This window comes from Equus asinus, chromosome 1, assembly GCF_041296235.1.
Source record: "Equus asinus isolate D_3611 breed Donkey chromosome 1, EquAss-T2T_v2, whole genome shotgun sequence".
Lineage (NCBI taxonomy): Eukaryota > Metazoa > Chordata > Mammalia > Perissodactyla > Equidae > Equus > Equus asinus.
In genome coordinates this window covers 191,867,880-191,894,678 of record NC_091790.1, presented here as the reverse complement: position 1 = coordinate 191,894,678, position 26,799 = coordinate 191,867,880, and the positions used below count along the sequence as shown (strand labels likewise).

At 37.4% G+C, this 26,799-nt stretch overlaps 1 protein-coding gene across 4 annotated transcripts in view; it reads right to left on the bottom strand.

The window, feature by feature from the left end:
- TRIM24 (tripartite motif containing 24) overlaps positions 1 to 26,799 on the bottom strand; it is a 102,728-nt gene that overhangs the window by 41,843 nt on the left and 34,086 nt on the right. For all 4 annotated transcript variants that reach the window (XM_044778022.2, XM_044778120.2, XM_044778078.2 and 1 more), the window contains exons 2-3: positions 20,723 to 20,841; positions 4,555 to 4,702 (exon numbers count right to left, since the gene is read on the bottom strand). In XM_044778022.2, coding sequence (XP_044633957.2) covers positions 4,555 to 4,702; positions 20,723 to 20,841 — 267 coding nt within the window. The remainder of the gene's footprint in view (positions 1 to 4,554; positions 4,703 to 20,722; positions 20,842 to 26,799) is intronic.

Below are 26,799 nucleotides of genomic sequence, written 5' to 3'. Positions count from 1 at the left end.
TCTTAGATACTTTTATGTGTTAGTAAATACATTCACTTATTTATTAACTATATAGTATTCCATCAAATGGATATAACACCTGCCAGTGGACATTTGAATGTCTCTTATCTTTCAATATTGTATGATAATGATGAAATAAACATGAAATTTATAAATCATGGAATGTTACTATAAGATAAAGTCCTAGTAGTAGAATCGTTGGGTCAAAGGGTAATTTATACATAACTAACTAAATGGTCCTGCAATAAGTTGTACCAATTTGTACTCCTACCAGTGTGGAGTGGTTATTATCGTACTAACAGAGTTTTCTCAATATTTCTAATATTTGCCAATTTGGCAGGCAAAGAAAAAAAAGATTTCGCTATCTCTGGATGCATTTCTTTAACAACTGAGATTCAACAAATTTTCACATTGATCAACCATTTGTATCTCTTTTCAGAACTGCCTGGGGCTAGCCCAGTGGCACAGTGGTTAACTGCACACGTTCTGCTTCAGCAGCCCGGGGTTCACCAGTTCGGATCCCGAGTGTGGACATGGCACTGCTTGGCACACCATGCTGTGGTAGGCATAAAGTAGAGGAAGATGGGCACGGATGTTAGCTCAGGGCCAGTCTTCCTCAGCGAAAAGAGGAGGATTGGCAGCAGTTAGCTCAGGACTTCTTCCTCAAAAAAAAAAAAAAAAAAAAAAAAACTGCCTGTTCATAACCTCTGCTATTTTCCTGTCCAATTGTCATTTTTTATCAATTTATAAACACATTTGACATACTGCCTGCCAAAGATTCTGGAAATATTTTCCCCAGTCTGACTTGGTTTAATGGTATTTTTTCCAAACAGATCCTTAGAATTTTTTATAGAAAAATTTATCCGTTTTTATTTTTTATGGCTTTAGTTTTTGAGAACTGCTTCTAGAAAGGCTTTCTCCTTTTTCTCATATGGTAAACTTTTATGGTCTCTCTTTGTTATATAAATTTTTTATTTATCTGAAATTTACTTATCTGAAATATGAAAAATATTATCAATGTTTACAAAAACCTTAAACATGTGCCAGCAAGTAGAATGAGTTAATAGACTCACATTTTCTGATCATAATATAAGAAAACTATCAAGTTGAAACCAGAAACAAACAAATAAAACCCAAGCACTGGAAAAATTTTTTTAATGAATTATTAGGTTCATAATAATCGCACTGTTCAGCAACTTGCTTTTCACATTTAATATACATCATGGGCCTCTTTCCATATTATTATTTAAAATCTACCAAAGTAGAAAATAACAACCACAATAATTTGTAAATCCCCAACTGCTTGGTAACCATAAATGCAGAATATCTAACCCAGCAGAAATCAAAGTGGCAAATCATAAATCAAGCTTTAAACACTTACAATTCTAAAGAAAATGAAAAACGAATGTCAAGTACTTCTCAATGAAGTTAGTAATACAATTTTAAAATAAAACTAAGGTAAGCTGAGAGGAATTAAACAAAATTAGTGATCTGAAAATACGTAAAGGATAATTAGATAAATAAGTTTAACAGCTGTTTCTGTAGATTAAGACAAAAAGATAACCTACTATCTAGTCAGATCAAAAAGAAGGTAAAAATACATAAAGTTCGGGGCTGGCCCCGTGGCCGAGTGGTTAAGTTGACGTGCTCCACTGCAGGCGGCCCAGTGTTTCGTTGGTTCGAATCCTGGGCGCGGACATGACACTGCTCGTCAGACCACGCTGAGGCGGCGTCCCACATACCACAACTAGAAGGACCAACAACCAAGAATATACAACTATGTACCGGGGGGGGGGGGGGGGGGGGGGGCTTTGGGGAGAAAAAGGAAAAAATAAAATCTTTAAAAAAAAAAATACATAAAGTTCAGAATGAAAAAAGGAAGATAATCAGATAGAGAAAATTAACTATATATTTAAAAAATATTAAAAAGCACAATACACCAAGACCAAATGGAATTAATTCCAGCAATGCAAAGATGGTTCAATATTAGTAATTTGAATATCCTCATAGCTCCCTGCACCCTTCTCCTTGATGTTCTTGTCATCTGGGCATCAGAGTAGATAAGGTGACCATATATCTATATTTGGCTTGGGACATCCTGATTTGTGCCCACTGTCCAGGAATTATTATTTATAGAACTTCTGATTTAGACAATTAGGACATCATCTCACCCATTTATAGATTTCCTTTATTTATCAAAAAATTCAGATCCTGACTCACAGGCATCCTCCTAGTTCTAAGTCTCATCATCGTGCTGGATGATTTAGAAGTCCACATAAATCGCTACATAAAGACAAGCATCTCAGACGTTTTCATCTTGAGACTTGTACTTTATTTTAGCTACTTATTCCATTCAATATACATCATGGTCCCACCCTAGATTATTGATTGTCCATAACTGTCCCATTTCTATAATCATAAATTCAAACACCCCACTCTAACAACTTCTATTCTCTAACCTTGCAATTCTTTTCTTTTTTCCTTTTTTTTTTTTTTTAAGGAAGATTAGCCCTAAGCTAACATCTGCCACCAATCCTCCTCTTTTTGCTGAGGAAGACTGGCCCTGAGCTAACAATCATGCCCATCTCCCTCTGCTTTATATGTGGAACGCCTACCACAGCATGGCTTGCCAAGTGGTGCCATGTCTGTATCCGGGATCCGAACTGGTGAACCCTGGGCCGCTGAAGCAGAACATGTGCACTTAACTGCTGCGCCACTGGGCCAGCCCCTAACCTTCCAATTCTTAGTTAACTACTCTCACTGTACCTCATCATATCTCTAGTCCCTAATCGTTTCTTTCATCCTATCAACTGACACTATCAAGTTCACTTCCTTGATATGGTTAAAATCCCCAAATCCTTCATTTCAGTACATGCTATAATCTGTATTTCTTACCCCCTTGAACTTCTGAAACAACTGTCCAACTAAACTAAACCCCAACCCAAGATAAGTTCAATTCTTCTTTATACTCACATCCAGACTACTGAGGCCTGATGGAGAAAGTTTTAAGGCCGACACATTAAATGTAACCTCAAAGTTAGTAAGCAACCCATCTGCTTCCGAAGCTGGCACTCTCTTTCAACTGAAGTTATTTTAAATATCCTCCACATTCCTTACCTTTTAATCCTCTTTCCTCTGCTCTCTTTCTTCAATAGAAGGCTGACTTCACAGAAAAACATAAGTCTTTCCAATACTAAGCTATTAAACTTATCTGAATCTATGCCTGGCCTTTTCTCTTTTGTGCTTTTTCTTTATCAGTATCCTCAGAAATTATATCTCCCCCTTTTCCTGTGTCTCCAGACTGCTAGCCTCATCCCTTACTACTCTTCCTCTGGCATCTTACTCTCCGGCTACACTCAACTTTCCCCTCTGGAAATTTGCACATGTGCTTCAGTATTCCCCACTCTTCCCCTTCACATGATGAACTTCTATTCATCCTTGAAGTCCCAGATTTGGCCTCGAACCTAAATCTCCCAATCTGAATTTGTATTTCTTTCACGTGATCCCACAGAATTGTGAGGCCAAATTATGATTGTTAATTTGTTCATAGCCTTCATCATGAGGGTAGGAAGCATCTCTCTTATTCAACTTTTCATCCCTAGTATTTACCAAAGTTCCTAGAATATAGAATAGGCATACAAACACTGGTTGACTCAATAAGTAATAATTTTTAAACAAAAATATATTAACGAGCCATAAAAATGAACAAAGTCCTGAAAAATGCTACAACACGGATGAACCCTGAAAACACTGTGATAAGTGAAATAAGCCAGATACCGAAGGACAAATACTGTATAATTCCACTGATATGAAATATCTGAAATAAGCAAATTCAAAGAGACAGATAGTAGATTAGAGGTTAGCAGGGGCTGGGGGGAGAGGAGAATGGACAGTTATTACTTAATGGATACAGTTTCTTTTTGGGGTGATAAAGTTTTGGAAATATACAGTAGTGATGGTTGCATAACACTATGAATGCAATTAATGCCATTGAATCTACACTTAAAAATGGTTAAAATGACAAATTTTAAGTTACATGTATTTTACTAGAATAAAAAAAGTATCAGTAAACTTTACATTATAAGCAACAACATAAAAACCCACAAACCACACTTACATTAAAAGCAAAGCTTCTTTGGTTATCCATATATCAAATATAATGAAACAGGTTTACTTCAAGAATATCAGAAAGAAAAGAGTTGTAAAACTTTGAACTCACCCCTTGTCATCTTAGAAATAAAAGAAGAGATAAGAGAGAAAAATTCAAAAAGCAGGGTTTTTTTTTTCCATTTGCTGTACAATCACACCAAATTAAGGCATTATAGGAGAAAGAGAGTTGAGAGCATGAATATAAGGCAGAAGGATTTTCTATCTATTCATACTTACCAACGTGTGTAAGTGTTCAAATTTCAACTACAGTATAGACCTAATTGTATTAAAAAACAAGAGTATATTTAATGCTTAAAAGTATATCAAAACAAGTCAGTACAGGAAGGAAGAAAAGACGGTGGGAGGGACAGAGAAAAAAACAGATTAAAAGAACTAATTTATTACCTGGAGATACTTCCTCTTTCTGTCTCACAGTGTGGTCTTTTGTGAACTTCACCCTTTGATGAGCTCTGATGCACGTCTTACAGAGCCATTCAACACACTCTACACAAAACCCATTAGCTTCTGCATTGTCCTCACAGCTTGTACACACCTGATAAAAGAAACACGCCACATCGATTTTTGAGAAAAATGAAGAGATGGTCATATCACTAGTCATCCATAAATGATATACAAACCATACTTGACTCTATCAGTTATCTTCTTACTAGTGTTTGTAAATTTAAACTGACTTTACGTTTAAAATTATATACAGGAAATGGAAATAGCAGGACACTGTCCTTAGTTCAATATATCAAATATTCCAGGCACTACGCTAAGCATTGAGGATACAATGATCAGGAAAAGCAAACCCAGTCCCTGCCCTTATGATACCTAGTCTCACAGATGAAATGTGGGTTCAAATTCCAATTCTCCCATTTACTAGCCCAGTAGTCTTGGACAGGTTACTTAGAAGGCTCATCTCTAAAATAAGGATAATAACACAGATTTTACTGAATAGTTGTAAAGATTAAAAGTGAGGCAGACCTATGTTAGTGGAATAACCACACTAAAACATAACTATAAACTGAGAAGAGCCATAAAGGAAAGTAAGAGAAGCTATAAGAGCATATGATGAGGGAAAGTGATCTCATCTTAGTAAGGCTGGAAGGCTGGGGAAAGTGACAGGAGAGATTATCCAGGCAAAGCTTCTACGGAGATCATATTAGCACCAAGATATGAAAGTTGAGTCATCAATTACTGATGAAAAGCCTTCTAGGTAGAGAGAACAGCATGTACAAAAACCTCTGGCAAGAAGAGCATGGTAGGTTCAAAGAACTGACAGAAAGCCAGTATGACTGAAGGGGAGAGATCAAGGAGAAGACTGGCAAGAGAAGAAGCTAGTGGCAAGACAGGCAGCGGCCAGATCAAGCAGGGTCAGATGACGATTTTAGTCTTTGTCTGAAAAAGTCTCCTAAATCTCTTAAGTAAGCAACATAGCCAGATCTGCATTTTTAAAATCGCTGCCCCTGCAATGTAGAGAACAGATTAGAGAAGGGCAAGTGTTTCTACACAGAGACAAGTAGGAGGTTTTCTCAGTGGTTTAGGTGAAAGTGGGCAGAAGTAGAGATGAATGAGGGAGGTTCAGGAAGTAAAACTGAATCATTTGGAAGATGCACTGCATATGGGAGGTGAAGAAGAGATAGCTCTATGTTTTCACCTTGGTTAGTCGTGTAGATGGTGGCACTATTCTCTGAGAATAGATATTAAATTTACACAACATATAAGCAGTCCTCATGGTATCATTCGTGGCTGGGAAAAAAAATTTTCCCTCTCAGTCAGTGGTTTACATTAACCAAATTGCAAATATCTGGATAACATTTCCATAAACCAAAACCTGCCTTTTCTCAGTTCTTATCATCTTCGATCTTTCTAATATCATTCGATGCCACTGACTCCTGGTTCCTAGGAATCATCTGGATTCCTTGATACCTCCAGATCCTCTTATCTCCTGATGGCCCCTCTGGATCCCACCACCACTCTTCCTCCTCTGATTCTTTAGATTTTCGTTAGTTCTGAGGATTGGTCTCCTCCACTCCCTTAGCTTCAACTATCACCTCTATAAGAATGTCACTTAACATTTTTTTTTTTTTTTGAGAAAGATCAGCCCTGAGCTAACTACTGCCAGTCCTCCTCTTTTTTGCTGAGGAAGCCTGGCCCTGAGCTAACATTGTGCCCATCTTCCTCTACTTTATACGTGGGACGCCTACCACAGCATGGCGTGCCAAGCGGTGCTATGTCCTCACCCGGGATCTGAACAGGCGAACCCCAGGCCGCCAAGAAGCGGAATGAGCGAACTTAACCGCTGCACCACCGGGCCGGCCCCTTAACAATTCATCTCAACACTATGCTACAAAAATGAATGAGGGAGCTCAATATATACTGGTGGGTAAAATTTCTAGTATATAAAATAAAATAAGTGGAAAAACCTATCATGATACTGCTTATCTAAGAAAGATGGAGATGGGGTGGGACGATATTTGCTTATTACTTTAAAAAGATAAAATTACTTAAAATTATATATAAAATACTATTAAAACTGGAAGGATAAACCATAAAAGAAATTAAATGGTTACCTAGAAGGCAGAGAAGAAATAAGGTAGATGAGACAGGGATTGAAATTTGAGTTCTCTAAATACATCCTGTTTTACAGATTTTACATTGGAGCTATATAAATATTTTTCATGTAGTTATACAAATTTAAATTTAAAGAAATTAAATCCCTAACATCAAAAGCAAAATGAAACAAATGAACCTGCCTATCGAGAGGGTGGCTTAACCATACAGAGAAGAGTTATTTATTTCAAGTAACTTTAAAACATGATGATTTGATGGAATATTTCCAGTGCACATGTGTAGTAACTGCTGTCTTTCTTGCTTTCTGTTTTGACAGAAACAATTCTATAATGTCTACTTTCAGCACCATCTCTTCTATACTCCTACTCTTCAAGCCATATTTATGCTTTCTAAGCTGGTTCCACCATTAGATTTTAACAACAGGTGGTGCTGGAGGGAGAATACAATGCCAGAGGAAGAAGAGACTTGATTATTTTGGTTGGCTTCCTAATTGCTTACATTTTCTGTGAACATCACACCAACCAATGCTGCTTTACCACAGCAGCAACAGTTCCTTCCCAAAGCAACAGTTAGCTCTAGTTTGCAGTTTTTCCAGTACTTGTAGAACCAGCTTTAGCTTTCACTTCCAAGATACCACTTCCAAGACACCAACACCACTGGCCTACTCCTGTTCTTCTGAGGTCTGAGATCTCATGACCAAAGGCTCAGACACCAGCAGAAGATAAGTAACAACTCTTCTTTAGATGTTTGAACTGCATCCCACAAGGCCCTTCCTCTAAATTTTAATAATTCCAAACTTTTGCCTTTGTTGCTCAGCTGTTCCCTTATAGCTGCTATCTCTGTGATACTTCAAGAGTTTTTAATTTATCCTTTCAGTAAACAAGTTTGTATCTAGTTAATAATTCTTAATTTTAAGAATTAAAATGGTTCCTGATTGTACCAAAACTGATAGGATATACCCTGTAACAGATACATACATACACATACATATATACATATGTACGTGTACAGTCATGCACCACATAATGATGTTTTGGTCAACAACAGACCGCATATACAACGGTGGACCCATAAGATTAGTACCATATAGCATAGGTATGTAGGGTATATAGTAGGCTATACCGTCTAGGTTTGTGTGAGTATACTCAATGACACTCGCACAACAAAACCATCAAACGATGCACTTCTCAGAACGTATCCCTGTCATTAAGTGATGACTGTGTGTGTGTGTGTGTGTGTATATATATATATAAAAACAACTATGTCAATGTAATTACCAACCAAGATCTCCAGTATTGCAGAAGTGAGATAAATATAAAATCAAAAGTGAGATAAATATAAACTATAAAACCATACAACTCCAAATTGGACTTATAAATATCAATATATACTTATGATGTATTTTCTCTTTCTTTTTAAAATAAAAAGTATTTGCTAAGTCATTCTCCTGAAAGGCCTAGAAAAATGACCAACGTAATGGTGACGAGTGCCCCTAGACCCCATACTGTGGTCTCCAAATAACATTTCTGACTAAAAGGAACCAAGGCTGCTAGGAGAAATGGTTGGTTCCAGGTCTAAAACAGAAAATGAACAGCATTTTGTCAAAACAGAAAGCAAGGAAGACAGTGTGGGGGACTGGAATTGGCCACCCCAAGATATGTCTCTTTGGCATGAGGAATCTTTGGGGCTGGTTACTTTTAAAAAAACTGCAGACAGGAAAGAAACTCTGAAAAGCAGAGTTTCTTTGTTAAGAAACATTTACATTGTAAAGGAAATCTCCATCTGTAAGAGTGTCTCTCTGTCTGTATCAGAAGGAGGGAGGACCTTACCTCTAGAAACTCTTATCAATGCAGAAGGCAAGGACTTAAATCTGCATAATAACCTGACCCTTGTTTACTGAACTTGTCTGGTAATCTCCTGTAACTGACTCCCCTCTCCCCCAACATCCTCCTTTGTCTTTAGCTGAAGATGATATTTAAGGTGGTGGCTTTGGCCATTTTTGGTGAGTTGCTCTGGTCGCCTGAGACTCATGTTGTAAAGCTTTGTTTAATTTTCTCCTGTTATTCTGTCTCATGTGAATTTAATTCATTCTCCAGCCAGAAGAACCCAGAGTTGGTAGAGGAAATGTCTTCCTCCCCAACAGTTTGGTGACTTGGACAGCATAAAATCTCCCTGGCTGGACACTGCTCACTCCTGGACTGCTGCAGCCAAGAGATTCCGGACCCCTGGCGAGAGCCAGCAAGAGGTAAGAGTTCTTATTACATCAGTCTCCTGGATCTCTGCCTGCAGGGTCCAACGGAAGCAAGACTGGTGAGTTTTTTTTTGTTCTTCTAAATTTAGATTAGCAGGAGAAAATTTTGGTGAGGCTAGCTTCTTGGATTCAGCTACTCTAGGATTTGGTTGAGTACTCATTGATTGTAGATCCTTTTCCTCTCAGAGATAGTACTTTTCCTTGTCTTTGTCTTTTTTGTTGTTTGTCATAAGACACAGGCATCTCTATAAGCCTGTTGTCTGGGCCTTTTGTCTTGTTCTGTGTGTTGAGAGCTTGGCTTTGTCACCTTTCTGGTCTCCGCCATCAGAGGATGCATGTACCGGCATACATCTTGGCAGCCAGTCAAGTAATCTGGGGTTCTGGGACACACTCTCTTTATCCGGCTGTGTTAGCTCTCAGGAGAGTTTGTCATAAGAGGTCCCAATTGCTTTCATAGGGGCCTTTGTTGCCTCAACCTTTGTTGCTTGCTGTGCACTGAAGGCCTTTACTTTCTTAGACTATTTTTGGGAGTGAACTATCTGGATCTCTTTTGGAGACACCTCTTGCATCCATGGTTAAGCTTATTGTTTGAGTCACTGTTAAGATCCTACTCGTCAATGTGGCCAGACAATGGATCATTTAAACTCGGAAAACTAAATTGGGGGAAAAAAAATTGCGAGAGCTCTCATCATAATTTTTATTGGTACCTATGAAAAGGCCAAATTAAAAAGGAAACACATGCAATAAAATAATGACTAGCTTTAAGATCCTGACTCAGGTTACAATTGAACTGATGAAATTTAAAGGTCTAAGTGTTGATAAGATTATGAAGGTTGGAATGCTTGAGCTGATTTTCTTTATAAAGAGGTTATATCAACTTTACCTGAGTATGTTTTAAAATGTCTGGATGGGAATTCTTCCTTATGCAATATTATAAGACCAAGACCTATTGATAAAGTCCTGCCCATGGGCCCTGTCCCCACGCTACTCTCTGAATAAAGGAGCACTACTTTTAGACCTTGAGAGTCCAAGAAATCTTTCTTTTGACTCCTTGGCTTGCTGAGCCCGCTTGCTTCACCAGCTTGCAGGCTGAAGTTATAGTCTTCCTTGTGCCTTTCTCTTTTTCAAAGATGGACCTAAATTCACTTCTCCATCGGGAACCTTCTCAGACAGCTGTATGAATCCACGTTTGCTGCCCATGGCTACTCTATGGGGCAAATCATGGAATTCAGCCTGAAGAGAATCAGTACCTTAAGCCTGAGGGTGATGAAGAACAAATTAATCCATTCCTTCCTAATGCTGTCTCTAATAAATAAATTTTACATGGGCACAGGTCGACCACTTAAGTCATTAGGACGGTCGCCAATCTCCAAGACTCCCATGACAGGTTTCTTTTCCTAAGGCTGGATTGGAATCCCTCCTGTGGCTCCTGACCACACTCTGAACCACAGGAAAGTCCCAACTGGGACTCAGGTTCAAGGGAAATACCAAACTCTAACCTTTGGTTGAGTATGGGAACCCCTTCTTGGGAGAACAGCTCCAGGATGCAATTGGGTAGAATGTCCCCCAGACTGGCAGAAAATTCTTCACTGCTTTTCTCTTATTCTTTTATCTTTGGGACAATTCACCTGGCACTTATTACTGCCAGACATAACAGGGAAGGTATACAAGGGATGCAATGCAGAGGGACACCCCCATTGCCCCTTGCTATAGGAACCCCACAGGCACAACAGGTAGGGTGCTGCCCTAGGTTCAGGGGAGATTTTCAAGGTAATGGACCCTTTTCTTTCCTCTCTCTTAAAGTTACAGTGGCCATTTTAGGCTCCTTTTGAGCTTTGCAGTAGAGAAAGAAATCTTTAAAGTGTCAAAGGCTCCACCTCTGGGAGCCCCCACTCTGGTTTCCGGGCCTGATCACCCCAGCAACCCCAGGCGGGGTGCCCTCTCTTGGTGGTTGACTCGTTGAGTATTTTAGGTGCCTACTGAGTCAGTTATGAGGATAGGAGACCTGTGATTTATTCTGTCAACTGTCCTGCTACTGTTGTCTGCCCCGGCATGGGAACTGTTGCATGACCCTTATCTTGATAACCCTCAGGAAGAAGCCATGAGGATGAGACCTGATCCCTTCTTTTCCCTGCTTTGTCTGTCTTGTTTGTCACCTCCTCTCTTGTCACCAAGTTGAGGGTAAGTTCAGGCTGGACCTAAGCAGAACCTGGACCTTCTGTACTTAACTCTCAACCGGGGGCACAGAGAGCTCCAGCCCCCAGGCAGCTCCAGGCCTTTGCCTCCTGCTTCCCTGCCTTGCCTTGTGCTGGCTCAGGGACTAAGTGCCAAGGCTAAGTGGGACTTAATTAGATCTTATAACTATGTTGATGCCTGCAGTCAGGTGCCTTTGCACCCTTTCTCTGGGTGCTGTCAGACACCAGCTTTACCACCATGGAGAATGCCTCAACCATCCCCGGAGACTCACCCCTCAGGTGCATTTTAACTAGCTGGAAATGCTTTCAATTGGGTGGTTTATGCCCCTAAAACTCCATCTGAAAAAAAAAAAACTTGAGTGGTTTCTCTGTGTTGTTGTGATGAAGTTAATTCCAAGGACTGAAAAAAGAAAAAAACAAAAAAAGAAGAAGGGAAAAGGCCATAAGTGTGCCCTTGCCAAAGAAAAAATATCTAGCATCTTGAGTGTCTTCTCCACAAATATTAGTAAAAATGCTCAAAACAAAATTTGGATTCATAACTAGGGAGCTGTATATTATTGTACCTGATTCATGGCAGTGATTTTTAAAACAACAGGTGTGAAGTTTCTGTGCATGTGTGTCTATATGTATCTTAGATGTGTGTAATCTTTTTACCCCCAGATGGTATGGCCAAAACTAAGAGCTCTGTTTAATTGGCTTAAAGTAAGTGCTTAGATAAATTCTAAATGCAACAGAAATTAACCCAATATCTTTTAAGATGATATAGATTAATCTTTGGATAATGAAAGTTTAAGCTTGTTGGTTTGATTAAAATGGATATGTCCTCCAGAGTTAAAACTGGATATGATGCAAACATGCAGCCTGGGTTTACTAATGAAATAAGCTCACATTGTCTGTTAGAAATTTCTCAGCAAAATAATAGCTTCAAATGGTAGCTAATTTTGTCTAATGTTTCATGAAGTTTTATGGGCAATCTAAACAAGTATTGGGAACAAGTAAACTAAACACATGTGAAAAAGCTAAAAGTATTGGGTAAACTTTTTAAAATAATTACATCTCATGACATGTATATTTAAAATAACTTCTAAAATCTTTTGGGTAATGAAACTTCGAAGTTTTGTTAGGTTGATTTAAATGATAAAATTCGTTGAGTACCTAGATCATTTCCAAATAAGACATTAGACATTAATTATTAAACATAAGTTGATCTGCTTTTGGCTTCTTATTGCAAAGAGGCTAAAAGCATTTGGGTCTATTAGAAAGTATGCCTTGTGTTTTATTGTGAAGTGGCATGTTGTAGAAAAGTGTTTAGAATGCTGATATAAAAGACAGTTCATAATTGCTTACTTTTCAGTTTTTACTAGGGTCTGTAAGGGTTAAAAGTTCTAATTAACATATGTAATTAAAGCTACTGGAAAGTAATAAGAAAAACAGCTCTGTATTCAAGGAAAGTAAAAAAGGTATGTTTTCAGTAAAGAGGGTATAAAGAATGGAAGTACTTTTGTTTGTTGGGTTAAGAAAGATAAATTAGTCCTAAGGTACTAGAAGGAAAAAAAGAAAGCATGGGACAAATTCTGAAGGTAGAAGAAAGTTGTATAAGTTTGTGAAGAAGAAATTCTGAAAGGAGTTTTATTCTGGTCAAGCTGACTAAGATTAACTAAATCAAATTAAGTAAATGAGTTTTAATGTTAAAAAAATGAGTGGGTGCAAAAATTAAAATTTGCTTTTTGCTCTCAAAAGGATAAGTTTCTTGAACTTTTGGTCTGCTCTAAGTCTACCTAAAAGACAGAAAATCTGTTTTGTTAAAATAATTTCTTAGGTTCAGAAAGAGGTCTCTTAAGATTTTGACTGTTTTAACTGTTTTGCCCTTGACTATTTCTGTACTCATTTTGAGTATACACCTGACCATTGTTTCACAGTGAGCATTGTTTCCTATCTGAACAAGCGTTTAAAACCTTTTGATATTTTTGACAAGCTTCTCCCTCAAAAATATTCAAGTCCCGAATAAAGGCTTTCTTGTGACCTGGATGAAGGAAGAGGATTTCTCTGGGGATTTTCAGAGGGCCCCTGGGACTTCACAGAGAAATTTGCTCTCTCTTGCCATAAGGTGGAAGATTCTAATTAGGCTTATTTTGTCTGTTAAATTACATTGGAAGCGTTGTCAGATAGCGATGATAAATTTTGTTAGATGGTATTATATGGGTTAACGTTATTGATATAAATGTTTTAAAATTATCTAACATTCCTAAAATTCTGATCTGTCCTGGTTGTCAGCCATAATTCTAATTATTATTTTAAGGTGTTGTATATCACAGAAATAAACAAGTTTCTCTGTCAATTGTCATTTTTAAGTCTTTTGTTGTTTACAGTCAGTTGTTTTACTCTGATGCTTTTTGCTTTTGCAAGTATGTTTCCTCTTCAAAGAAATTCATGGAAAGGACTCTGGCGCTTACTCTAGAGTACAGGCTCCTGATAAACTTTCAAATCATAAAACTGAACTGGGCAAGAATTACAGAAATAAAATGGAGAAAGCGATGACCTCATAAAACTGACAACAGAAGATTAAGATCAAGAATCAATTATACAGGACCGTACCAACTGATGAGGATGATTATAATTTTTATGTCTTTTATTTGAAATATTGTTGATTTTTTGATGTTTTGCTTTCGTTTTCTCAGATTTAAGGAAATCTTTTTCTCTTTTCTCTTATGCTAACTATGACTTAACAGCAATTTAGTGAAATTATACCTTTATGAGCAGAACTGAAACATTTATCTTTTTCTCCTTACCTGATCCCTCCAGAATTTGGAAACTTAGTGAGTAAATGAGTATGGTTATTTCGTGGCAATATGGTTATTTGCATAAGTTCAATAAGAATCTGTTCTACATTGGTTATGGTACAAAGGCTTTGACTGGAATGTCATATTTGAGAGACACATATAGGCTCGTATATGACAATACTGCCTTTGAGGAATAAGGTTGACTTTCTGGAAATAAAGCCACGTGGAAATATGGGCCTGGTACCTTATTTACAGAGAGAGATTCCGGGAATCTTACCTGGTAAGTAAGGAAGCTTGCTTATCTGGCAGGTGCAAGAAACCTCAAAATATTTTGTGGAATCTCAAGAGAAGAGAGAAATTCACTCAAATCTGTAGGTACTGCAGGCAAAAATCTTATGAGAAGTCCTTGGCTTGGCTTTTCTGGCCTCAAAAGACCTTTAAAGTTCAATCTGAGATTCCTCATAAAAAAATTCCAGTAAAGCAGGTTTAAAAGCCTATATGATCAATTTCTAATCTTGCTGCACTTATGTAAATAATTGAGCCAAGTTTATTGAAACTAAACTTATTTTGCAAACCAATTAGTCTTAATTTGGCTATCTTTTGTAAAAATGAGGTTGATTTTAGAGAGAAAAATTATGTTTCAGTGAAAAACTATAATGCATATTTGGATATTAGATGCTAGTTCTGTTAATTGTCTTTCAGGTTTTTTTCTACCTGTGAAATGGACTGGATCCTGAATTCTTCTCCTGAAATATCTGGTTACAAATCTCCAAACTAATGTTTTCAATTTTTTCTTCATTTTCATTTGGAATCATTAAGAATTGAACCTGCTCTTTTTCCTGAAGCCCCGCAAAATGAAGCTGAACAACTTGATAGAAACTTAAGAGAGATTCCTGTCTGTTGCCGTGTAAGCTGTAAGCCACTCAGAAAGATACCTGAATGCCTGATGACATCATAACAGACATTTCAAGCTGCAAAAGATGCTTTGATTCTGACATCTAGAAATCTTGACCGTCTGTCCACTGGACTCAGGAACTAGCTTATAATTTGCTCAAACCATTAACCTTGTTTTTCTTTTTATTTCCATAGAAATACTTGTTAAATACCTGATTGCTTGCTTCCAAAATATAGGCCAAACGTTGGGGGCACACCTGTATCACCGCCTTCTAAAATGGATTTAACTGAACTGATCTGTTACCAGGACTAAGAAATGTGTTCAGTGAGAGGAAACAATCTACCACTCAGCTTCTGGACTATGAAAGCTCTTAAAGTTACACACGACTGTGAGACTTAAAAGTTTCAAAGGCGGAAGAACATTCTTCACAGAAATTGAACAAACAATCCTAAAATTCATATGGGGCAACAAAAGACCGCGAATTGCTAAAGCAATCCTGAGCAAGAAAAACAAAGCTGGCGGAATCACAATCCCCGATTTCAAAACATACTACAAAGCTACAGTGATCAAAACAGCATGGTACTGGTACAAAAACAGGTCCACAGATCAATGGAACAGAATTGAAAGCCCAGAGATAAAACCACACATCTATGGACAGCTAATCTTCGACAAAGGAGCAGAGGGCCTACAATGGAGAAAAGAAAGTCTCTTCAACAAATGGTGCTGGGAAAACTGGACAGCCACATGCAAAAGACTGAAAATTGACCATTCTTTTTCACCACACACCAAAATAAACTCAAAATGGATCAAAGACCTAAAGATTAGGCCTGAGACAATAAGTCTTTTGGAACAGAATATAGGCAGTGCACTCTTTGACATCAGTTTCAAAAGAATCTTTTCGGACACTATAACTCCTCAGTTGAGGGAAACAATAGGAAGAATAAACAAATGGGACTTCATCAGACTAAAGAGCTTCTTCAAGGCAAGGGAAAACAGGATTGAAACAAAAAAACAGCTCACTAATTGGGAAAAAATATTTACAAGCCACTTATCCGACAAAGGGTTAATCTCCATAATATACAAAGAACTCACACTGCTTAACAACAAAAAAACAAACAACCCGATCAAAAAATGGGCAGAGGACATGAACAGACATTTCTCAAAAGAAGATATGAATATGGCAATAGGCACATGAAAAGATGTTCATCATCGCTAATCATCAGGGAAATGCAAATCAAAACTACACTAAGATATCACCTTACACCTGTTAGATTGGCAAAAACATCCAAAACCAAGAGCGACAAATGTTGGAGAGGTTGTGGAGAAAAAGGAACCCTCATACACTGTTGGTGGGAATGCAAACTGGTACAGCCACTATGGAAAACAGTATGGAGATTTCTCAAAAAGTTAAAAATAGAAATACCCTATGACCCAGCCATCCCATTACTGGGTATCTATCCTAAGAACCTGAAATCAGAAATCTCAAGAGTCCGTTGCACCCCTATGTTCATCGCTGCATTATTTACAATAGCCAAGACGTGGAACCAACCTACATGCCCAGAAACTGATGATTGGATAAAGAAGATGTGGTATATATACACAATGGAATACTACTCAGCCATAAAAAAAGACAAAATTGGCCCATTCACAGCAACGTGGATGGACCTCGAGGGTATTATGTTAAGCGAAATAAGCCAGTCAGAGAAAGACGAACTCTATATGACTCCACTCATAGGTGGAAGTTAGTATATTGATAAGGAGATCTGATCAGTGGTTACCAGGGAAAAGGGGGGGTGGGGGGAGGGCACAAAGGGGGAAGTGGTGTACCCACAACATGACTAACAAAAATGTACAACTGAAATCTCACAAGGTTGTAATCTATCATAACATTAACAAAAAAAAAAAAAAGTTTCAAAGGCGGGACTGTGGGGGACTGGAATTGGCCACCCCAAGTTATGTCTCTTTGGCATGAGGAGTAGTTGGGGCTGGTTACTTTTAAAAAAGCTGCAGACAGGAAAGAAACTCTGAAAAGCAGAGTTTACTTACCCTTTGTTAAGCAACATTTACACCGTAAAGGAAATCTCCATCTGTAAAGGTGTCTCCCTCTCTGTATCAGGATGGAGGGATGACGATATCTCTAGAAACTCTTATCAATGCAGAAGGCAAGGACTTAAATCTGCATAATAACCTGACCCTTGTTTACTGAACTTGTCTGATAATCTCCTGTAACTGACTCCCCCCTCCCCCAACATCCTCCTTTGTCTTTAGCTGAAGATGATATTTAAGGTGGTGTCTTTGGCCATTTTTGGTGAGTTGCTCAGGTTGCCTGAGCCTCTCCCATGTATACATCTTATAAAGCTTTGTTTAATTTTCTCCTGTTATTCTGTCTCATGTGAATTTAATTCGTTCTCTGCCAGAAGAACCCAGAGTTGGTAGAGGAAATGTCTTCCTCCCTGACAACAGCAATGACTACTGGGATTGTATGAGGAGTCAGGAATCAATGTGAGGCTCCCATCGCCAAGATGGCACAATTTGAGCACCAATGAGAATAACAATTACAACACATTTTATGTTAAAAATCCATGAGTTCATAATGATAAACACAAACACCTACCACTCATTTGTCACCTCTGAAGAATACTAAGAAACTAAATCACTACTCTAAAAATTAGCAAGTAAAGGGAAAGAATCAAGCATTTAACATACCTTTCCTATATAACCAAAGAGTAGACGAAGGAAGCTTTCTCTTTCTATTCCAGTTAAGAAATAAAGGGGAATGACAAAATGAGAACCTCACAATTTTTCAAAGCCCTAATGGAATATGGGACATAACTGCAGGCCCTCCAGGACCCGTTCAACTGACCCCATCTTATCAACAGAGTAATTAAAAGTGGTTTTTCAGGAACTGAGACCCTTTGTCCAGTTCAGGCTGCTTGAGACCACAAATCCATCAACTCAGCCTGAACAAATGCTCGACAAGTGACCTTTTTGACATCAAGAAGCGAAAAACTCCACCCTCAGATTATGGTAACACTGCCATTTTGTGAACATGTGTCCCATGAAGAGGCATAAAGTTTGACTGCCCTTATGCAGATCATCAATTTCCTCACCTCTCCTTATCTCCAATCACCTATTCCCATACTTCAGACCACCTTGCCCCTTACCCTGTAAATATTCCTGTGTCCCCATTTTCTGGGAGGCAGATCTGAGATTGATTTGCCCACTTCCTCGCCTGGCTGCCTTGTGATTAAATCCTTTCCCTTTCCAAACTCTTCCTCTCAGTGATTGGCATAATCATGTGGGCAGGCAAAAAGAACCTGCTTTGGTAACAGGATCCTGGCAGTGATCATTAATGGCCATTAACATCAGAAAAAAGAAAATCAAACATCATATGCCTCCCAATTGAAATACATCCGGACATATGGATGAAAGTATTCTCCCCACCCCCCTCACTCAATAGGACATGAATCTAAATCAGCTTCTACATTTTTATGACCAATTCACATACAATACAGGAGACAGAGAAGCATGTTAAATGACTTTGTGGAAACAGTCAGCAAAATTCAGAATAAGGCTAACTCTGCTGGACTAACAATGTGGTTTACCCAACAAATATGTTAAAAGGGAGGGGGGAAACGCCAGCAAGGTAAAGGGGTAATTTGAGATCAATTAAAAGATATTAAGACAAATCAATCAAATGCACTACATAGATCTTACTGGATCCTTATATAAAGAAATCACTGTTAAAAAGAATAAACTACAACAATTAGAGACATTTGATCATTGTCTGGACGTTTGATGATATTAATGAATTACTGTAAATTTTTTACATGTGAAATTAATATGGTAGTTATATTTATTAAAAAATTCTTTTTTCATAGAAGTAAATATTGAAACATTTATGGAATAGATGATATAATACCTGGAATTAACTTCAACATAATCTAGTGGTGAGGGAAGTGTCAGGTTATACATAAAACATTGAACTAGGTAATAGGTGCATGGGAGTTTGTTATGCTAAACTGTCCCCTTTCTTTTTTTGGTAATGCTTGAAATTATCCACAACAAAAAGTTTTTAAAACTTCCTCCAAGTATGAACTCTTCAGAGCTCAAGTTTGACCACAGATGACAACTCCACCTTAGTCTTATTGGTAAACTCAATCACATTCAAAAGCAATTCTCTACCTCTATCTACTTCCTCGCCCTTTATATCTGTGAAAGGCACCACAATCCTGGCAGTGAGGCCTCTCTCACCTTCAACATCCAATCGGCTGTATCAAGTCCTGTGTGGATTGTAACTTACCCCCAACCCCCTTCATTTCTTTATTGCCACTACGCTAGTTCAGCTCTCACCACCCCTTGCCCAATGCTTCCTAGCTCCAGTTCATCCTGCATTATCATCTATGTCTCTAGTCTTCATTCCCAAACTATCCCTATAAGCACCCTATTCTCCAACCAGATTTAATACCCTCCCCATCCTCACTTATCTACATTGAAAATGTCTATTAGACTCTATCTCTAGTTTAGTAGATTATAACTTCTTCCTATTATGGTTCTGTGACAGAAGCAGAGTAAATAAACATAAACATACTGAAAACTGATTATATAGAGGCATAAAGTAGCCTCTTAAATTTGTCCTTTAAATCAGAATCCCTTCAATTCTCATCTCTTATCACTTCATGAGCATTTACATGTACTACTGGAGTTTACCTGATGGAGTACAATTGGTGAATGATATGACTAAGTATATCTAGTATAAATATAATCACATGAAGAAAAGTGACATGACACTATAGAAGACAGAAACAAAATCATGAGTATTCAGAAGGGAACTTTGAGAGGGATCCATACTTGACACTGTAGCTCACATAAATAATTCCATTTCCATTCTTTAAAGCAGATTTCACAACAATTAGAAAGTTTATTCCCTGCACCAAGCTCTATTTTGGTCTTTGATGAAAGTTCATATTAGGAAGAATTGTGGACACTTTTGAAACAAAGAAGTATTTTAGTGAGTAGTGGCTATGTTCATTTAAAGTGAACCCAAAATTATTAAAGTTCCCCAAGAAACAAAAAGTGAAAATGAAACGAAAAGTACAGAAACTTAGCTGTATGATTACTGAAAAGAGTCCTAAAACACTACTTTTTAGATTTACATTTTAGATTAACAATAATTATTCCATAATCAGATTCAGTTCCTTCACAGATCTTCCAGTCCAAATTAAAGGAACTGCCTAGAGAAATTATCAGTGAATCACAATCCAAAAGTAGACTAATACTATACATAGCACATACAATAGAATTAATCATAGCTCACTTCCACCAGAGTACTACAGTTCATCTACTAGAGACCTGACATTTAGATTTAAGAAGCCAATAGAAATGTTCTACAAGTGGGTTAAGGAAGTAGAGAAAACAAACAAAAAACACCTTGGACAATGCTACCAAATGATGCTTTCAAAGAAATATCATGTAGAAAAGAAGATTTTCTTAAAATATAGAAACTGTTCTGATCAAAGACACGGAACTTTTCATGTGTATCATTATAGGGTTTATCATTAAAAATGAAAAAGGGGAGGGCTTGAAATAAAAAATCTAACTGTCAATACATAGTAAAATTACAAAGAAATGAAATAATGTCAAATATGAATAATGGTTTCCTCTGAGGCGAGAGGGAAGGTGGGGGTGCAATTTGTATTGGCACTGTTTTATTCCTTTAGATGCACTATTGATTACTCTTTATATATCTTTAAAATACTACATAATTTCATAGATATAATAGTCTAATGTTTGACACCTTTTATTGTAGAGTCCTCCAGCATTTCACCCTGCCCCATTAAGAGGAGGCAAAAGATTCAAGACTTAATACACTTACCTGATTAGACTTTTCTACTGTACTGCTGGGAACCTCAGTAGTGTCCTTCACAAAAAAATTATCTATGATGTGTCTCTCTGCACATTCTTGGCTGCAAACTGGACATCGAATGACTCCAACTGGGAAAGACAAAATTGCATTCTAAGTTTTTTTGTGTGTGTGGTATAATTGATATCATTATATTAGTTTTAGGTATACAGTATAATAATTGATATTTATGTACATTGCAAAATGATAGCCATAATAAGTTCAGTTAACATCCATCACCATACAGTTAGAAATTATTTCTTCCTATGGTGAGAACTTTCATGATCCACTCTCCTAGCTACTTTCAAATACTCGATACATTATTATTAACTATAGTTACCATGCTGTACATTATAAACCCATGACTTGTCATTTTATAACTGGAAATTTGTACCTTTGGACCCTCATCACCCATTTCACCCACCCCAACCCCGCACCTGAGGCAACCACCAATCTTTTCTCTATTACCATGAGCTCGTATTCTAAGTTGTAATACAAATACACTGAGCACTAAACCAACACATCTTATCCATACTATGACTGGGCTCTTTTACAATATCTACTCTCTTCAAATTCATACCTGCTGTTACTAAACACAAATCAATTCCGTTTATGTTCATATTGGATTATGTATGTGTGTATAGATATAGATATGGATCTCCCACACCTAGTATATTAAAATGATAGATCATCTTCATAATTTTAAATGAGAAGCCCCTCCAGATAAACATCCTCATGCGCTACTCTTTTTATTGTTTAGCAACCAGTCTAGCAGTGGTTTTCAATTAGGGATGTGCAGAACCACATGGGAGATTTCTAAAAGAAAAAGCTCTGGACCTAGGGAATCAGGAATTCTGAAAGTGGAGCAGAGACATACTCCTTTTGTTTAAAATCTCTATGGTAGATTAAGAAACACTATTCTGTTTCCCTTTGATAAGTGCAAACAGTGTTCCTTTGGGGGGCAGGGGGAGAAGAATCATCTTTCATATGGTAAAAAAGAAAAAATTATGAATGCATTAAAATATGAATTTTTAATTAAATTTTTAAAAATCTAATATAAACCAGCACTGTAATTTGTACCAAGGAGACTGCAATAAAGTTCCCAGATATATATTTTTTGTAAAATGAAATGCATAAGAATGAACACAAAGTAATTCAAAGGTCAACTTGTATATACAGACAAGAAACAAAAATTTTAATTTAAAAAATCCATTTCACAATAGCAACAAAAACATATTAAGTACTTAAGAATAAATTTTTAAAAAATTTTAAAGCCACTGTGGAGAAAAATGTTAAGCCATATTTAGAAACATTTAAAAATAAGTAATGAAAAAACCATGTTCATGGTAGTAAAGACGTCAATTCTCCCCAAACATATCCATACAGTAAGCAGTTTTCAATAACAATCCCAATCTATTTCAATAGAGTTTTGACAAGCTGGGGGGATATGCCTCCAAATAACAAGACTTACTATAAAGCTACAGTAATTACGGTGGTGTGATATTTATGTAAGGATAAGCAAAAATGGAATAAAATAACTACCAGAAGCAGGCTCACATACGTGTTTTATGTGTGACAGATGTGGCACTAGAAACCAATGGGAAAAGGAATGAATTTTTTATGGTGCTATAGTTCTCTATAGCAGGAGGGAGATGAAATTAGATCTCCACTTTACTCAATTCTAAATATAATTCTTTAGGATAGATTCAGAGCCTTAAAACTTTTACAAGGAATACAGGAGAATATCTGTGTAAACTTAGAGCCAGAATAAACTTTTTAAAGCAAGAAACAAAAAGCAAGAGCATAAGGAAAACATTAATGAATTCAACTTCATTAAAGTTAAGAACTACAGCTAGTCAAAAGATTACCATGAAGAGACAGAAGACAAGCTCCAAACTGGGAGAAGATAAACCCAACAAATAGTACTGACAAAGAATAATTAAAATCTATAAAGACATGACACTGCATTTTATGAAAGACAAAGACTGAGTAAACATATTTTTCCTTATTCCTCCAGATAAGTATTGCTAAAAACTCTAGACATTCTATATAAAACAACTGTAAGAAGACTAAATTAAAGGTAGACAGACGGTGGCAGACTGGCTAGAGACCTCAGGACCCAAGGAATGACACAGTGGTGAGTTCACTGGGGTTTTTCTTTTAGTCTCACACATTCCAAAGTGGGTGCTCATGAAGCCATCATCTCAGAAACACCAAAAGGTGTAAACAAAAAAAGCCTGCTCTCTCCATCCAAAAAACCAGGAAAGGGGCAGCCTAGCAAGACAGAAAGCTTTTAGACAATAACTACTCTACTCCAGCCAAACACCAAAGCAAAAACTGTGCCCCCTTTCCCATCAGCAAAGGCCCAATGGGAAGCCCAGACTTCTACCCTGACCAAGTAGAAACCAGGGCACCTGGGTGTGTCAGAGAAGCCTGGGGGAGAGCTGGGGTTTTGATCCCCACTGGTAGTGAGGCCCCCAGTACTGCCAATGGAGACCGTGTGAGACCAGCCCAGCTCCGGGGCCAACTGATTTTTGACACAGGCAAAAGCATCTTCATGCTGACAAGTACAAAATGCTGATGAAAAATATACTCTGTTCATGGATTGGAAGATTCATCATAGTAGAGATGTCAACTTTCCTCAAGTTGATCCATAGGCTAACATATTCCTATCAAAATTCTAAGTAAGATTTTTTGTAGATATAGACAAGATTATTCCAAGATTTATGTGGAAAAGGAAAGGAACCAGAATAGTTAAAGCAATTTCAAACAAGAAAAAGTGAGAAGAATCACCATCCAATTTTAAGACTTACATAGATACAGCAATTGAGACAGGGTGAATAGCAGAAGAACAGACACATAGATGAAAGAAACAGAATACAGCATCCAGAAATACACCCACACAAGTAAGCAAAACTGATTTTTGACAAAAGTGTGAAAACAATTCAGTGGAATAAAAAATCTTTTCAACAAAGTGTGCTGGAGCAACTGGGTATTTATTCATAAGCAAAAAAATTTACATAAAATTTTAAATTTTATATAAAATTTACTCAAAGTGGATCAGATTTAAATATAAAACATAAAATTATGACACCTTTACGAGAAAATCTTAAGGACTTAGGACTTGTTGAAGAGTTCTTAGACATCAAAAACACAATCCATAAAAGAAAAATATGGACAAATTTGATTTCATCAAACTTAAAAACTTTTGCTCTGCAAGAGCAAGAAAAAAGATGAAAAAACAAGCTATGCACTGGGAGAAAATATTTGCAAATCACAGATCTAACAAAGGATTCATATCTACAATATAAAAAGAACGCTCAAAACGCAACAGAAAAACAACCCAATTACAAGATGGAGAAAGGCCTGAAGAGACATTTCACTGATGAGTATATACACATGGCAAATAAGCACAAGATAAGACATTCCACATCACTAGCCATCAGGTAAAAGCAAATTAAGATCATGATGAGATACCAGTACACAGCTATTAAAACAGCTAAAACAAAAAGTAATAACACCACCAAATGCTGGCGAAAATGTGGAGAAATTGGATTTCTCACACATTCTCAGTGGGAACGTAAAACGGTAGAGTTACTCTGGAAAACAGTTTGGCAGTTTCTTCACAAACTAAACATAACATTTATCATATGAATCAACAATCTCATTCCTGGGCATTCCAGAGAAATAAACTTTAGGTCCACACAAAAATCTGAACAAACATTTTAATTCAGTGCTGATATTCAAAACAGCCCCAAACTTGAAACAACCCAAACCTCCTTAAATAAATTAAAGGTTAAATAAACTGTGCTACACCCATACCATGGAATACTAGTCAGCAATAAAAGGGAACTAACTATTGATAAATGCAACAAATTGGATGGATCTTAAGGGTATCATTCTGAGCAAAAAAAAGCCAATATCAAAAGGTCACTTATGAACAATTCCATTTACATAGCATTCTCAAAATTATATGATTATAGAGATGGGAAACAGATTAGTCCTTTCTCTGAGAATAGGGACCATGGGGTGTGGGGCAAGGAGAGCATTAAGTATGACTACAAGGGGGTAACATGAGGCAGAGCTTTGGTGGTGATGAAATAGTTCTGTATCTTGATCGTGATGGTGGTTATATGAATCTACACATGATAAAGTGGCATAGAACTATACATACTATTGTACCCAATGTTTATTTCCTGGTTTTAATATTATACTATATTTATATAAGATGTAATCATTGGGAAAAACTAGGTACACAGGATTTCTCTGTAACTTTCAATAAATTTATTATTTCAAAGCAAAAATTAAAAAAAAAAAAAAACCTAAAACAAACTAACATTTATTAAGTGCTCTTCTTGTATGTACTGCTTTATCCTCACACGGATGAGGAAACAGAGATCAGAGAACCTGGTTAACTTGACCAAGGTCACACACTAGTGGAGCTATGATTTGAATCCATAACTGACTGACCCCAGAGCACAGGCTCTGTACTACTGCACTTTACAAAAATGTCTTAGAGGGGCTGGCCCCATGGCCGAGGGGTCAAGTTTGCCTGCTCTGCTTTGGCAGCCCAGGGTTTCGCCAGTTCAGATCCTGGGCGTGGACACAGCACCACTCAGGCCATGCTGAGGAGGTATCCCACATAACACCACCAGAGGTACTCACAACTAGGATATACAGACTATGTACTGGAGGGCTTTGGGGAGAAGAGGAGAAAAAAAAAAGAAGATTGGCAACAGATGTTACCTCAGGTGCCCATCTTTTTTAAAAAAACAAAAGCAGAATATTAAAAAAAAAGAATGGGGGCCAGCTCCGTGGCCGAGTGGTTAAGTTAAGTGGTTAAGTTCGTGCGCTCTGCTGCAGGCGGCCCAGGGTTCGGATCCTGGGCGCAGACATGGCACCGCTCGTCAGGCCACGTTGAGGTGGCGTCCCACACCCCACAACTAGAAGGACCTGCAACTAAGATATACAACTATGTATGGGCAGGTTGGGGAGATAAAGCAGAAAAAAAAAAAAGATTGGCAACAGTTGTTAGCTCAGGTGCCAATCTTTAAAAAAAAAAAAAGTCTTAGAAAACCATGGGTTAATATTACATCATTTTGACAGACAGGATATTAGTCCATGGAATTAAGAATCCAATTTATATATGATGGTGAATGTGACCTAAATGAATTTAAACCTAAATAAATGCTAACTCAGTGATAATGTTTTTTCTTTTCTCTTTTTTTTTTTGGTGAGGAAGATTGTCATTGAGCCAACATCTGTGCCAATCTTCCTCTATTTTCTACGTGTGAGGCTGCCACAGCATGGCCTACCTGATGAGCTGTGTGTAGGTCCGTGCCTGGCAGCTGAACCCACAAACCCTGGGCCACTGAAATGGAGCACAAGAGCTCAACAACTACATCACCAGGCTGGGCCTCAACAATAACTTAGTGGGAAAATGTAATTTCTATTCAACCAAGTCTGAGCACATTTATTCTTCTGCACAAATTGGTAGTGATCAGCATCCCAATATTACCTTCTAGAAACTGGAGTGATTGAAATCTGATTAACTAAAGAACAATAATTCTCTGGAAAGTGTGGAGATTTTTACTTTAAAGATTTTATTTTTTTTTTCCTTTTTCTCCCCAAAGCCCCCCGGTACATAGTTGTATATTCTTCATTGTGGGTCCTTCTAGTTGTGGCATGCAAGATAGCACTCTGTCCACATTCCTGTCAATACCATTGATGGCTTGCTACTTATACTTACATGTGTACACAGTCATGCGCTGTTTCAGTCAATAAAAGACCGCATATATGACAGTGGTCCCATTAGATTGATATCGTATAGCCTAGGTGTGTAGTCGGCTATACCATATAGGTTTGTGTAAGTACACTCTATGATGTTCACACAGCAACAAAATTGTATAACAAGACATTTCTCAGAATGTATTCCTGTTGTTAAGCGACACATGACTGTATAACAAAAGACCCAATTAAATGCTATCTACAAGAAATCCAATTTAAATACACACACAGGTTAAAAAATAAAAGGATGGAAACAGATACAC